The sequence below is a fragment of the Geotrypetes seraphini genome, chromosome 11 (genome assembly GCF_902459505.1).
Source record: "Geotrypetes seraphini chromosome 11, aGeoSer1.1, whole genome shotgun sequence".
NCBI classification, from domain to species: domain Eukaryota; kingdom Metazoa; phylum Chordata; class Amphibia; order Gymnophiona; family Dermophiidae; genus Geotrypetes; species Geotrypetes seraphini.
The window spans coordinates 3,063,238-3,075,437 of NC_047094.1; the positions used below are offsets into that span (position 1 = coordinate 3,063,238).

General features: G+C 46.2%; 1 protein-coding gene across 1 annotated transcript in view; it reads right to left on the bottom strand.

Moving 5' to 3' along the window:
• LCMT1 (leucine carboxyl methyltransferase 1) overlaps positions 1-12,200 on the bottom strand; it is a 98,633-nt gene that overhangs the window by 17,390 nt on the left and 69,043 nt on the right. Inside the window, exons 8-9 of the mRNA XM_033962989.1 lie at positions 8,051-8,152; positions 4,706-4,797 (exon numbers count right to left, since the gene is read on the bottom strand). Of these exons, the coding sequence (XP_033818880.1) occupies positions 4,706-4,797; positions 8,051-8,152 (194 nt within the window). The remainder of the gene's footprint in view (positions 1-4,705; positions 4,798-8,050; positions 8,153-12,200) is intronic.

Genomic DNA, 12,200 nt, shown 5'->3' on the forward strand with positions numbered 1-12,200 from the left:
AATGAGACATTTGGTGAATACCCTTGGAGATGAGGCAAGACCGAAGGGCAGCACCTTGTACTGGTAATGACAATGATTGATCATGAATCGGAGATATGGTCTTGAGGTTACATTGATCGGTATGTGAGTGTAAGCCTCTTTGAGATCGAGGGAGCATAGCCAGTCGTTTTGATTTAGAAGGGGATAAAGGATGGCTAAAGAAAGCATCTTGAATTTTTCTTTTACCAGATGAATGTTGAGATCGCGAAGATCCAGGATGGGTCTGAGATCTCTTGTCTTTTTGGGAACTAGAAAGTAGCGGGAGTAGAATCCCTGCCCCTTTTGATCTAGAGGAACTTCCTCTATAGCGTTCAGAAGGAGGAGGGATTGGACCTCCTGAATAAGGAGGGCTGATTGAGGACTGTTCAAAGCAGACTCTTTTGGCAGGCTTTGAGGTGGGAGAGTCTGAAAGTTGAGAGAGTAGCCGTGGCGGATGATGTTGAGGACCCATTGGTCCGAAGTGATTACTTCCCACCGGCTGAGGAACAGAGAAAGTCGACCTCCTATTGGTTGAGGCAGGAGAGCAGGAATAGGGATACTGGCTATACTGCGGAGAATGAAGTCAAAAGGGCTGTGACTTTTGCTGAGGAGGTTGTTTTACAGCTTGTTGCTGTTGCTGTTGTCTGGGAGGCTGACGTTGCTGTTGCCTCTGACGCCTAGGTTGTTGAGCAGTGGTAGGCAATGGACGGGCTGTGAAACGGCGTTGATAGGCCGATTGCTGCCTGTATGGTCTTGGCGGAGGAGGCTTCTTTTTATTCTTGAGCAGGGTATCCCAGCGCGTCTCATGAGCAGAGAGCTTTTGTGTGGTTGAGTCCATGGAATCCCCAAAGAGCTCATCCCCTAGACATGGGGCATTGGCTAACCGATCTTGATGGTTAACATCAAGCTCGGATACCCGAAGCCAGGCCAAACGACGCATAGCTACTGACATTGCTGTCGCTCTGGATGTAAGTTCAAAAGTGTCATATATGGATCTCACCATAAACTTACGCAATTGGAGAAGAGACGACAAGCATGTGTGAAAAGCGGAATGCTTTCGTGAAGGAAGATATTTCTCGAAAGAAGCCATGGTGGTAAGGAGATGCTTTAAATAAAAAGAAAAATGAAAAGCATAATTACTAGCCCTATTAGCTAACATAGCATTTTGGTAGAGCCTCTTACCAAATTTATCCATGGCCCTTCCTTCTCTGCCAGGAGGGACAGATGCATATACACTGGCTCCTGAAGTCTTTTTAAGGGTGGATTCGACAAATAAGGATTCATGTGGTAGTTGAGGTTTGTCGAACCCAGGAATGGGAATTACCTTATATAGAGAATCCAGTTTACGTGGGGCCCCTGGGACAGTTAAAGGAGTCTCTAAATTCTTATAGAAAGTTTCCCTCAGGATGTCATGAAGGGGAAGTTTCAAAAATTCCTTTGGAGGCTGATCAAAATCAAGGGCATCCAAAAAAGCTTTAGACTTTTTGGATTCAGCCTCCAAAGGAATGGACAAGGACTCACACATCTCTTTCAAAAAACTAGAGAAAGAGGAAGTGGCCTGTTTGGAGGATGGGTCAGGGACAGCCGAATCCTCCTCCTCTGAGGAACATTCTCCTTCAGAAAGAAAGGGTTCCTCTGAGTCTCCCCACAGATCAGGGTCCCTGACATGGGAAGAATGGTCCCGAGACTCAGGTGTCGACGTTTGCATGTGTCGGGTTTTGCGCATCGACTTACCCGACCTCATCGATACCGTGTCCGGAGAAGTTATCGGACGCACCGGTGCCGAAGTCTGCACCGATTGATGGTGAGCTCTCGGCTCCGGTGCAAGGACTGGCATCGATACCGATGAGGTTAGGTGAAGCGGTACCGAAATAGTGGAAGTGGATAATACGGGTTCCACAATCGGTACCGATACAGGTTGTTCAACAACCGGTACCGATGGCTCGGTGCGAACTGGCACCGGAAGGTTCGGTGTCATGATAGCAGGAAGGAGTCGTTCTAATTGCTCCTTCAGCTGCACCTGAAGGATGGCCGTAATGCGGTCATCGAGGGATGGCACCGGCACCGCTTTTTTCTTCTGCGGTACCTGCGGTGCCGCTCGACGCCCCGGAGATGAGGAGCCCGATGTCGAGGGACTCACCTCTATAGGGGCGGAGCGCTTCCGCTGGCGTCGAACCGGCGGCAGGATTGGGCTCACTGCACTCGAGGCCGGAAGACGTTCCAGCGGGGAAGGCTTCTTAGCCGGCTTACCTGACTGTTGAGATGCCGGTGTGGAATCACGCGGCGTCGAAGACGAGGGTGCCGACTGAATCGGTGCCGAAGCCGGAGTCGAAGGAACGGGGTCGGACATCTCGGCACCGAACAACAATCGCTGTTGAATTAAGCGATTTTTTAAAGTTCGTTTTTTCAAAGTAGCACAGCGGGTGCAAGAAGAGGCCTGATGCTCAGGACCCAAACACTGTAAACACCAGTTGTGTGGGTCCGTGAGAGATATAGGCCTAGCACACCGCTGGCACTTTTTAAAACCCGGTTGAGGGGGCATGAAAGGAAAAACGGCTTCCGCCAAATCGAAGGCCGAGGCTTCGATGGTGGCAGAAGGCCCCGCCGGGGAAAACCGAAAATTGAAGAAAAAAATGAAAGATTTTTTTTTTTTTTTTTTTTTAAACAAAATAAAAGAAAGAAAAAAGGCAAATTAAGCCAAACGTTTACGCGAGCGGGAAGGCAAGTTAGGAAAAAATTTCAACAGCCGTTGAAAACGCGTCTTCTTAGCTCCGCGGAAACTAAGAAACTGAGGGACCGCGCGCCTCTGTCGGGCGGGAAGGCACTCGCGCGTGCGCGGTGCGGCCGAGCTAGAACTTTCTAAAAAGTTCTTAGAGTGCAATCACTCTAAAATTGTCCGTACCGGGGCTCCGTCGGTGCCGTCACCCATCAGTCAAGAATATGCTGCCTGCTTGTCCTGGGATAATATCTGTATGCCCAGCTTTCTCTTTTGCAGAAATCTTATAGCCTATCATCTCACAGGATACATGGTATCGCAAATGTTTGGCCAGTTTGACACTGATTTCAGCTTTCCAGAGGAGCCATCTAGTAACTCGGGTGCCTCCTATCCTTACTGACACCACCGGAGCCAAGGGTTCAAATCCTGCTGACTCTCCCTGTGGCTGTGGGAAAGTCACTTCAGCTTCCATTGCCACAGGTGTAGTGAAATGACTAGTACACAAACAGCAGAACCTAAATGCAAAAGAGATACCAACTTTTTGTATTTGATAAAACACCCATCGGCAGTTCATAATCTAATCAGGTACTCTTTTCCCGCTCGCTTCCAGCGAGCTCATAATCTAATTATGGTACCTGGGGTAATGGAGAGTTGGTTAAGTGACTTGCCCAGGGTCACAAGGAGTGGCGCTGAGCTTGAACCTGGCAACCTCAAGGTGCCAAGGCACCAGCTCTAACCACTAGGCCACTCCCTGTCTGTCTGACCTTTTATTTCGCTAATTCTGTCTTTCTGACTCCATATAGCTTACCAATGAGCTTCATCAGGTCTTACTACAATTTACTTTATCAAATGCCTTGACAGTCAAACAAAGAGGTTAGTCTTCTTTCTTTGCATCATTTGCTCAGATGTTCTTAGTGAGTAAACATAGTAACATAGTAGATGACGGCAGATAAAGACCCGAATGGTCCATCCAGTCTGCCCAACCTGATTTAATTTAAATTTTTTTTAATTTTTTCTTCTTAGCTATTTGGGGGCAAGAACCCAAAGCTCTATCCGGTACTGTGCTTGGGTTCCTACTGCTGAAATCTCCGTTAAAACCTACTCCAGCCCACCTACACCCTCCCAGCCATTGAAGCCCTCTCCAGTCCATCCTCCCCCAAACGGCCATATACAGACCGTGCAAGTATCCTATTCCTTTTCTAAACCATAGTTGTCTCTCGTTTAGATGTTGTCCTGTGTTCAGAGATCTGCAATAAGGAGAAATTAGGTTCTTACCTGCTAATTTACTTTCTTTTAGCTTCTCCAGACCAGAAAAATATTTCTTCACTCATGTGAAATTAAACTCTGGAATTCGTTGCCAGCTTAGTCAGCTTAGCAGGGTTTAAAAAATTAACCTTCTAAAACAGAGGTCCATAATAATAATAATAAATTTATGCGCTGCCATACCGGGGAGGTTCTAAGCGGCTCACAGAATGGAGAACAATACATACATTAGGATGGATTTGGGGGAAATCCACTGCTTATTCCTAGGATAAGCAGCATATAATCTGTTTTTCTCCTTGGGACCTGGTTTGGTCACTGTTGGAAACAGGATACTGGGCTTGATGGCAACTCATGTTCTTATCTGCAAGTAACTTACCCTTAACTATCTACAAACATGCAAACTGAAATTCAAACACAAATGCAAGTGAAATGATCCCCGCATCTCAGTCTTGATTTGAAATTTGGAAAAAGTACCATATGGCAGGCACTATGTTGGGGATGGACTTGCTAGAACTCATTTGATCACCCTGAGAGCAAAGTATTTCAGTGAATCCCAATATCTGTGCAGCAACTGTAGTCTAAAGTAGGTTTGCTGATCTGAGACACTATCAACTTCTCGTCTGTACATATCAGAATCTCTGCTTTAATTCAGGCACGTTTCTACATTTTGCCTGCATTTTAACCTTTTGTTATAAATAAGAGAAATACCTTCCGACATCATTTTGTGGCAGACTGGAGTAAACTTTCATCATGTCCAGGGCAGTGGCATTTTCCCATCCATTGGACAGCAACCTCCCTCTCTACAAAAAGAAAAACAGTGTTAAGAGCAAAGGATACGCCAGAGATGCTACATGTGCCATCTCCACAATGAAAAAGTGGGAAACCAATCAGTAAAATGTCAAACAGTTTTCAAAATATTTGGGGGACTGAAAGGTGGGGGTCTAACACCATATTACTTGTCTTTTTCTGCTCTCACCTTTATTCTTTAAGTCAATTAAATCTGGAGATGGGATCCAGCACTACAAATCTTCCGTTACAACCACCCAGAGAATTCTGGTCCCAAGTCCTCTCCTCTGTGACCTTTACTTAGGATCTGCACAGTATCTGCTTGAATTATGAGAGCAGAACGTATTGTCTCATACTTGAGTCCAGAAGTGTTTTACATTCAGAAATATGGGCAAACATTCCTTTTTGAAATCCACAATACCAGCATGTGCTTTGGAGATGTCTTAAAATATCTCTCATCTCTTCTAGCCTTCCTCCTCCCCTCCCCATGTTAAACTGGTTTGGATTGTTAAATCTGCTCCCATATTCAACTTCATATAGCCCTTTTCCTGATTACATGTAGAAAAGCTGCTTACATTTATTTTATATTCTGCTTAAAAGCTTAAGCAGATCTCAACAGTAGCATACGCAATCAAAATATCAAGATAAAGGTTGTAGAAAGAGAAAAGAATGCCATTGACATACAGGAGAGATAAAGTTCATGGAAGTAAGAAATAAGGACAGGAAAGCTGGGAAGGAAATCATGCCAATGGTCATTTTAGTAGCCATCCTCTGGGTTGGCTTTTTGTTTCTAGCATTTTTAAAATGTAGTCTCAAGAATTACCATATTTCCCTACATATAGACCGCAGGAAATGCTGATTTGGGTTTTAAAAACTCTTAGATAAGCCGCCCCATGTTACTAGCAGTGGCTTATCTAAGAGCTTTAAAAACCTAAATCGGCCTATATAACGGGATGGCCTATACCGGTACATAAAGACAATGTCATGTCGCCGGGCAGGAATGGAGCGGGACATGGGGGTCATCCCTTGGAAGAGAAACACGATGGGGAGAGTGGGATCCACACAGTGCAGGAGCACAAGTGGCTTGCGTGCTCTCAGAGCCCAGCCCACCCGGGGCATCATCTCCTCTCCTCCCCCCCCCCCTCCGTGCAGGAGCATGAGCGCATTCTCAGAGCCCAGCCCAACTGGGGCATCATCTCTAACCCCCCTTCCCAATACCTCCTCCATGCTGGCTGCCTCCGCCAAACACACTATGCTGGAGAACAATGTTTGCGATCTCAAGCAAACTATTATTCTAATTTGTTAAAAATTACTGTTCCTTGATGTTTAATATCCTGTACACCGCTTTGAACTGAAAAGCTAATGTGATTTATAAACCAACATTTGTTATGTTACTTTATATCAAATGAAAAATCTTTTTTTTTTTTTTAATAATTTCTTTATTCATTTTTAAACTTACATCAAGTGTACTGTAAATATCAACCAAATATAATACAACATCACTTGAAAAATTTTCAGTATCATACACCAAGAAGATTTAACCCCCACCCCCTCCCAAAATCATATACGACTAATATATACCACATAAAAATAATATCTTACGACAATCATCTATATACCGTATTTTCACGCAGATAACGCGCACCCGTGTATAACGCGCACACGGGTATAGCGCGCAGAAACCACGATATTATGTATAAAAACTTTTGTATACCGCGCTCACGGGTATAACGCGCATGCTGCCCGACTGTCCTTTCGCCCGCCCCGACTCTCCTCTGGCCACCCCGACTCTCCTTTCGCCCTCCCCGACTCTCCGTGCGCTGTCCCGACTCTCCGCTTACCCACCCTGCCCTGCCCCCCCCCCCGGCAGGACCACTCGCACCCCCACCCCGAAGGACCGCCGACTCCCCGACAATATCGGGCCAGAAGGGAGCCCAAACCCTCCTGGCCACGGCGACCCCCTACCCCCACCCCGCACTACATTACGGGCAGGAGGGATCCCAGGCCCTCCTGCCCTCGACGCAAACCCCCCTCCCTCCAACGACCGCCCCCCCCAAGAACCTCCGACCGCCCCCCCCAGCCGACCCGCGACCCCCCTGGCCGACCCCCACGACACCCCCACCCCCCTTCCCCGTACCTTTGGTAGTTGGCCGGACAGACGGGAGCCAAACCCGCCTGTCCAGCAGGCAGCCAACAACGGAATGAGGCCGGATTGGCCCATCCGTCCCAAAGCTCCGCCTACTGGTGGGGCCTAAGGCGCGTGGGCCAATCAGAATAGGCCCTGGAGCCTTAGGTCCCACCTGGGGGCGCAGCCTGAGGCACATGGTCGGGTTGGGCCCATGTGCCTCAGGCCGCGCCCCCAGGTGGGACCTAAGGCTCCAGGGCCTATTCTGATTGGCCCACGCGCCTTAGGCCCCACCAGTAGGCGGAGCTTTGGGACGGATGGGCCAATCCGGCCTCATTCCGTCGTTGGCTGCCTGCCGGACAGGCGGGTTTGGCTCCCGTCTGTCCGGCCAACTACCAAAGGTACGGGGAAGGGGGTGGGGGTGTCGTGGGGGTCGGCCAGGGGGGTCGCGGGTCGGCTGGGGGGGGCGGTCGGAGGTTCTTGGGGGTGGCGGTCGTTGGAGGGAGGGGGGTTTGCGTCGAGGGCAGGAGGGCCTGGGATCCCTCCTGCCCGTAATGTAGTGCGGGGTGGGGGTAGGGGGTCGCCGTGGCCAGGAGGGTTTGGGCTCCCTCCTGGCCCGATATTGTCGGGGAGTCGGCCGGGCAAGAGGGCTTGGGCTCCCTCTTGCTCCGATCGCGGGTGCGGGTGGGAGCGCGTGCGAGCGGTCCTGCTGGGGGGGGGGGGGAATCGGGCGTCGGGCGGGGTGGGAACTATGTAGAAAAACTTTTGTATACCGCGCTCACGCGTATAACGCGCGAGGGGTATGCGCAGTAGGTAAAAACGCGTATAACGCGCGCGTTATATGCGTGAAAATACGGTATTCTTAATGGAAAAACAAGAAATCCCCCCCCCCCCCCCCCAAATCCGTCTTCACGGTGGCCAATCCAGGTCACAAGTATCTGGCAAAAACCTAAATAGTACCAATCCCAGGCAAGCAGTGGCTTCCTCTATCTTCTGTGTTTTGGTGTGTCAAGCAACTTACCCTATAGCTTTTTGTCAACATCCTACAATATAAAATTCAGTAAATATTTGTATAATTTATTGGTAGCCTTAAAAATTGAAATAAAAGCAAAAAAATCAGGTAAAGCTTTTCTCTGCCTGACCTGAGACTCCAAGGATTGGCAAACTTCAACTCCAGCTAGATGACACTGCCGCCTTTGCAAGTTCTCCACCATGATTTGCCCAAAACGATCATTCATATTCACCTGGGAAAAGGGGAGAAAATATGCTTACACTTGTGTTCTAGTCAACAATGTTGTCTGTTGAAGAGATTTCAGGTGAAGTGATCACCCGAGAGACCCCAGCAATTGTATTTCATGACCCAAAAATACTCGCTCTGCCCTCCATAACTACTTCTTATCAAGATCTTATTACTGATATCAGTTGCATGGTAAAAGAAACTCACTGGCTGAGTTCTAATACTATGCAGGTTAAATGAAAAAATAATGCCTCCACCTCCCAAAAATTAAATGACTGATGGCAGCACCAACGCTGTTCCATGTATTCACTTGTTCTTTGAATCTTCCTTCACCTCAGTTGACAAGAAGCGTCTGTGTGAAGAGACTTTTGCCATTGCCAAGCACCCAGCATTAATGTGATAGATTTGACTGCTGGAGCTCCTCCAATTGACTCAACACCACACGCAAGTTGTTTACAAGAATGACTGTTGATGCAACTACACATCACTGGGCAGAAACAAACAAAAACGTGTAAAGATTGTGGACTGAGAAGGGCTAATTTGTGATAAAAAATGAAGTGGACAACCCATGACAGCAATAGACCAGTGTCACATGAGTAAGGTTGACAAACCTGTAAAGGACAATTAGAGGATCACTCAAAGCATTATACTGCAACCTAGGAAACTTTGAAACAACAACTAAGAGCTTGGAAGCACAAGGAAATTTTGTTGCAGCATGACTACTAGGTCTTGCAACGTGGAACATGAAAGGAAAATGTGAAGATGAATCCCACAGGCTTACTCCATCTACCATATAGCTCAGACTTGGCACCATACAATTGCTATCTTTTTCCAAAACTAAAGACTTGGAAAGGATTGTGAGCAACTATATGGTCTATGATGCCTTACATGGAGAAAACTCTCATGGTCTTAACAATGGACATTAAGATCATGCCTCAACAAGTGCATCAGAAAAAAATCATTCAAATCTACCTTTGAATTTCAATGTCCCAAAGTCTGGAACAACCTACAAGACTATTTGCCTCAACTCTCTTAATACTACCACTTCAGAAACTGTTAGACATCTCTTCTCTTCCTGATCTATACGCATTTATAAGCTAAACTCCACAATGCGACTTCAACGTACATGCATGTCTGAAAATCTTTTGTAAACTGCAATGAATCCTTGCTGAAACTTGCAGGGTATTAGAAATCATATGGTTTGGTATGTTAGATATGCAGTTCTTTTCACGATAGCTTCAATGGCTGAAATGTGTGGCCGGATAATAAGATGTTGAATCCCCCGATGCAGCTTATGTATTAAGCTTCTGTTGGGTATCTGAGCAATGTATTTTGGAAGAAATGATGCTGAATCACGAAGTGACTAAGACAAGTGATGTCCTCTCTTTAAAAAGGATATTTTCACCTGTTTTGACACACCGTTGAAGTGGTAAGCACTGACTTTAATGAAGTACATTACATGGATTTATTATATGAATAAATTACATATTAAAGTGGATGACTAGTGTGCATAAGTGGAGGTTGGTTTTTTTTGGTTTTTTTTTGGGGGGGTTGCAATAAACCTATGATAAATGGCCCCAAAAGAAGCTACAATACTGATGTCACACACACACCGTATATATTCAAACATAAACTGAGATATTTATTTAATAATTTATATACCACATAAAACTATGCGGTTTACACATTGTAAATATCTCTTATAATAAAACCCTAAGCGGCGCATGCGCACTCCTATCTGCATGTTCTGTATGTCTGTGGCGGGCAGGAGAGCGCATGCGTGCTTACAATGGGCCCACACTCGAGCGCTGTGGCTGACTAAGGAGGCGCACCTGTTCAATTTATTAAGAGCGATATCGCTTCTCCTGCACATACTGGCAGAAACCTCCCTCTAGCGTTGACAGCCGCAGCACGCTAAACAGGCTGCCAACGCTGGAGGGAGGTTTGTTATTAAGGTCATCTCGCTGGGAGGGTCGCATGGGAAGGAGAGATAGCAGAGTCAGCGGGGGTTGGGCTGGGAGGGGAGAGAAGCGGTCTGCCTCGGGTGCTTCAAGGCCTTGCTTCTTCGGGCATTAGCAGCGTTTACAATTTGCTGCTGTTGCCGGCTTCAGGCCTTCCTCTCTGGCGGGTCCTGCCTACTTCCTGTTTTCATGAAGACAGGACCTGCCAGAGAGGAAGACCTGAAGCCAGCAACAGCAATGAATTGTGAATGCTGCTGCCTGATGAAGTTCAAGGAGGAAAGGGAGCAGAGGGGGAGAGAATGGCTTGGAGGGAAGAAGAGATGGCAGGGCATGGAAGGAGGAAGGTATGCCAGACCAAGGGAAAAGGAAGGGGGAAAGGAAGGAGGAGATGCCATATGGAACAGAGAGAGAGAGAGGGCAGACACTGGATGGAAAGAGAAGAGAGGGCAGTGAATGGAAGGGGCAAGACAGAGGGTGAAGGGGTAGAGAGAGGGAGACAGACACTGAATGGAAGTGTGGAGGACAAGGGGAGCAGCCGTTGGAAGGAAGTGGGGAGGAGAAAGAAAAAAGGCCACATGCAGGATTGAGGAAAGATGATAGAGTTAGAAATAAAGATAGACAGACAGGGAGCCAGGGAGAGACACAGACAGAAAGAATGACAGCGTCCAAGGAGAGAGAGACAAATTAAAAAAAAACCAGACAGACAGACATCTACTCTAGCACCCGTTAATGTAATGGGCTAAAACACTAGTACATACATATTATCCTGGTCGCCCTTTAGTTGCTGACCATACGACACAAACAATAGACAGATGTAAGTTTCCCATCCCCCCATGGTAGATGACAACACCAATACAGACATTATCAAATCAAGGTTTCAACAATTAAAATGCGGAAAAACATTGAATATTAAGTTCAAGACAAAATATTCTTTAACACTATCTTAAAACTGAAGAGACTGCAGAAACATTAGCATAGGAAAGAATTAACAAAAATTGAATTTTCAGCATTTTCTTAAAGTTAATCTTCCCCGCCTAAAGTCACAGAATGCCAGGTAGGACATTCCAAGGTTTCGCACCAGCCACTGACATCATTGATGCTCCAATCCTAACACGCACAATAAGACATCAAACCCTCTAGACTCAATTTCTATCCTTTTTTCCTTCCAAAAAGGGGGAAAAAAAGGTGGACTTGTTTGAATATAAACTGAGGTTAGAAATTTGTTGTCATCATGGTGAGCTAATCTATAAAGAGTGTTCACCCTCCACGTAATTACATTACATTAGTGATTTCTATTCCGCCTTTACCTTGCAGTTCAAGGCAGATTACATAAGAATTGTTAAGATAAGATGTACATATTGTTAAGATATTAAGAAGTACTTAGAGAATAGGTTGAACATTTTCTAATTTGCTAAGGAGTAGTTGGAATTGCAGGATGTGTTTGGAACATGTTTGGTTGTGTTATATTGGTTTTATGTATTTTTTGAAGAGGAGGGTTTTTGTTTCTTTTTGGAAGGTTTTGTAGTCTGTGGTCAAAGTCAGAAAATTGGTGAATCGTCGTTCCAGTTCCGCTGCTCTGGTGGCCAGTAGGTTGTCATACATTTTTCTTCGTTGACATTTTTGGTTGGTGGGTGTGTGAATATTGTGTGGGTTCTCCTGTGTTTGGTTGAGGTGAATTGAGTTAGTCTATTGTTCCAGTAGGTAGGCCTGTCTCCATTTATAGCTTTGAATAGTAGGCAGTGGAATTTGAAGTGCACTCTGGCTTGTATTGGGAGCCAATGTGAGTCTTGGTATGCCTCTGATGTGGTCGCATTTTTTTAGTGAGTAGATAAGTCTTAGGGCTGTGTTTTGTATTGTTTGAAGTTGTTTTATTGCGGTTGCTGGGCAGGGGAGATATAGTATGTTGCAGTAGTCAATTAGACCAAGGATCAGTGATTGAACCACAAGTTGGAATTGTTTTCTGTCGAAGAATTTTCGGACTTGTCTTAGGTTTCTCATAGTTGCGAATGATGTTATTATTTTGTTGATTTGTGGTTGCATGGTACAGCCTCTGTCTATCAGCACTCCGATGAGTTTTAGCGTGGGTTGAATGGG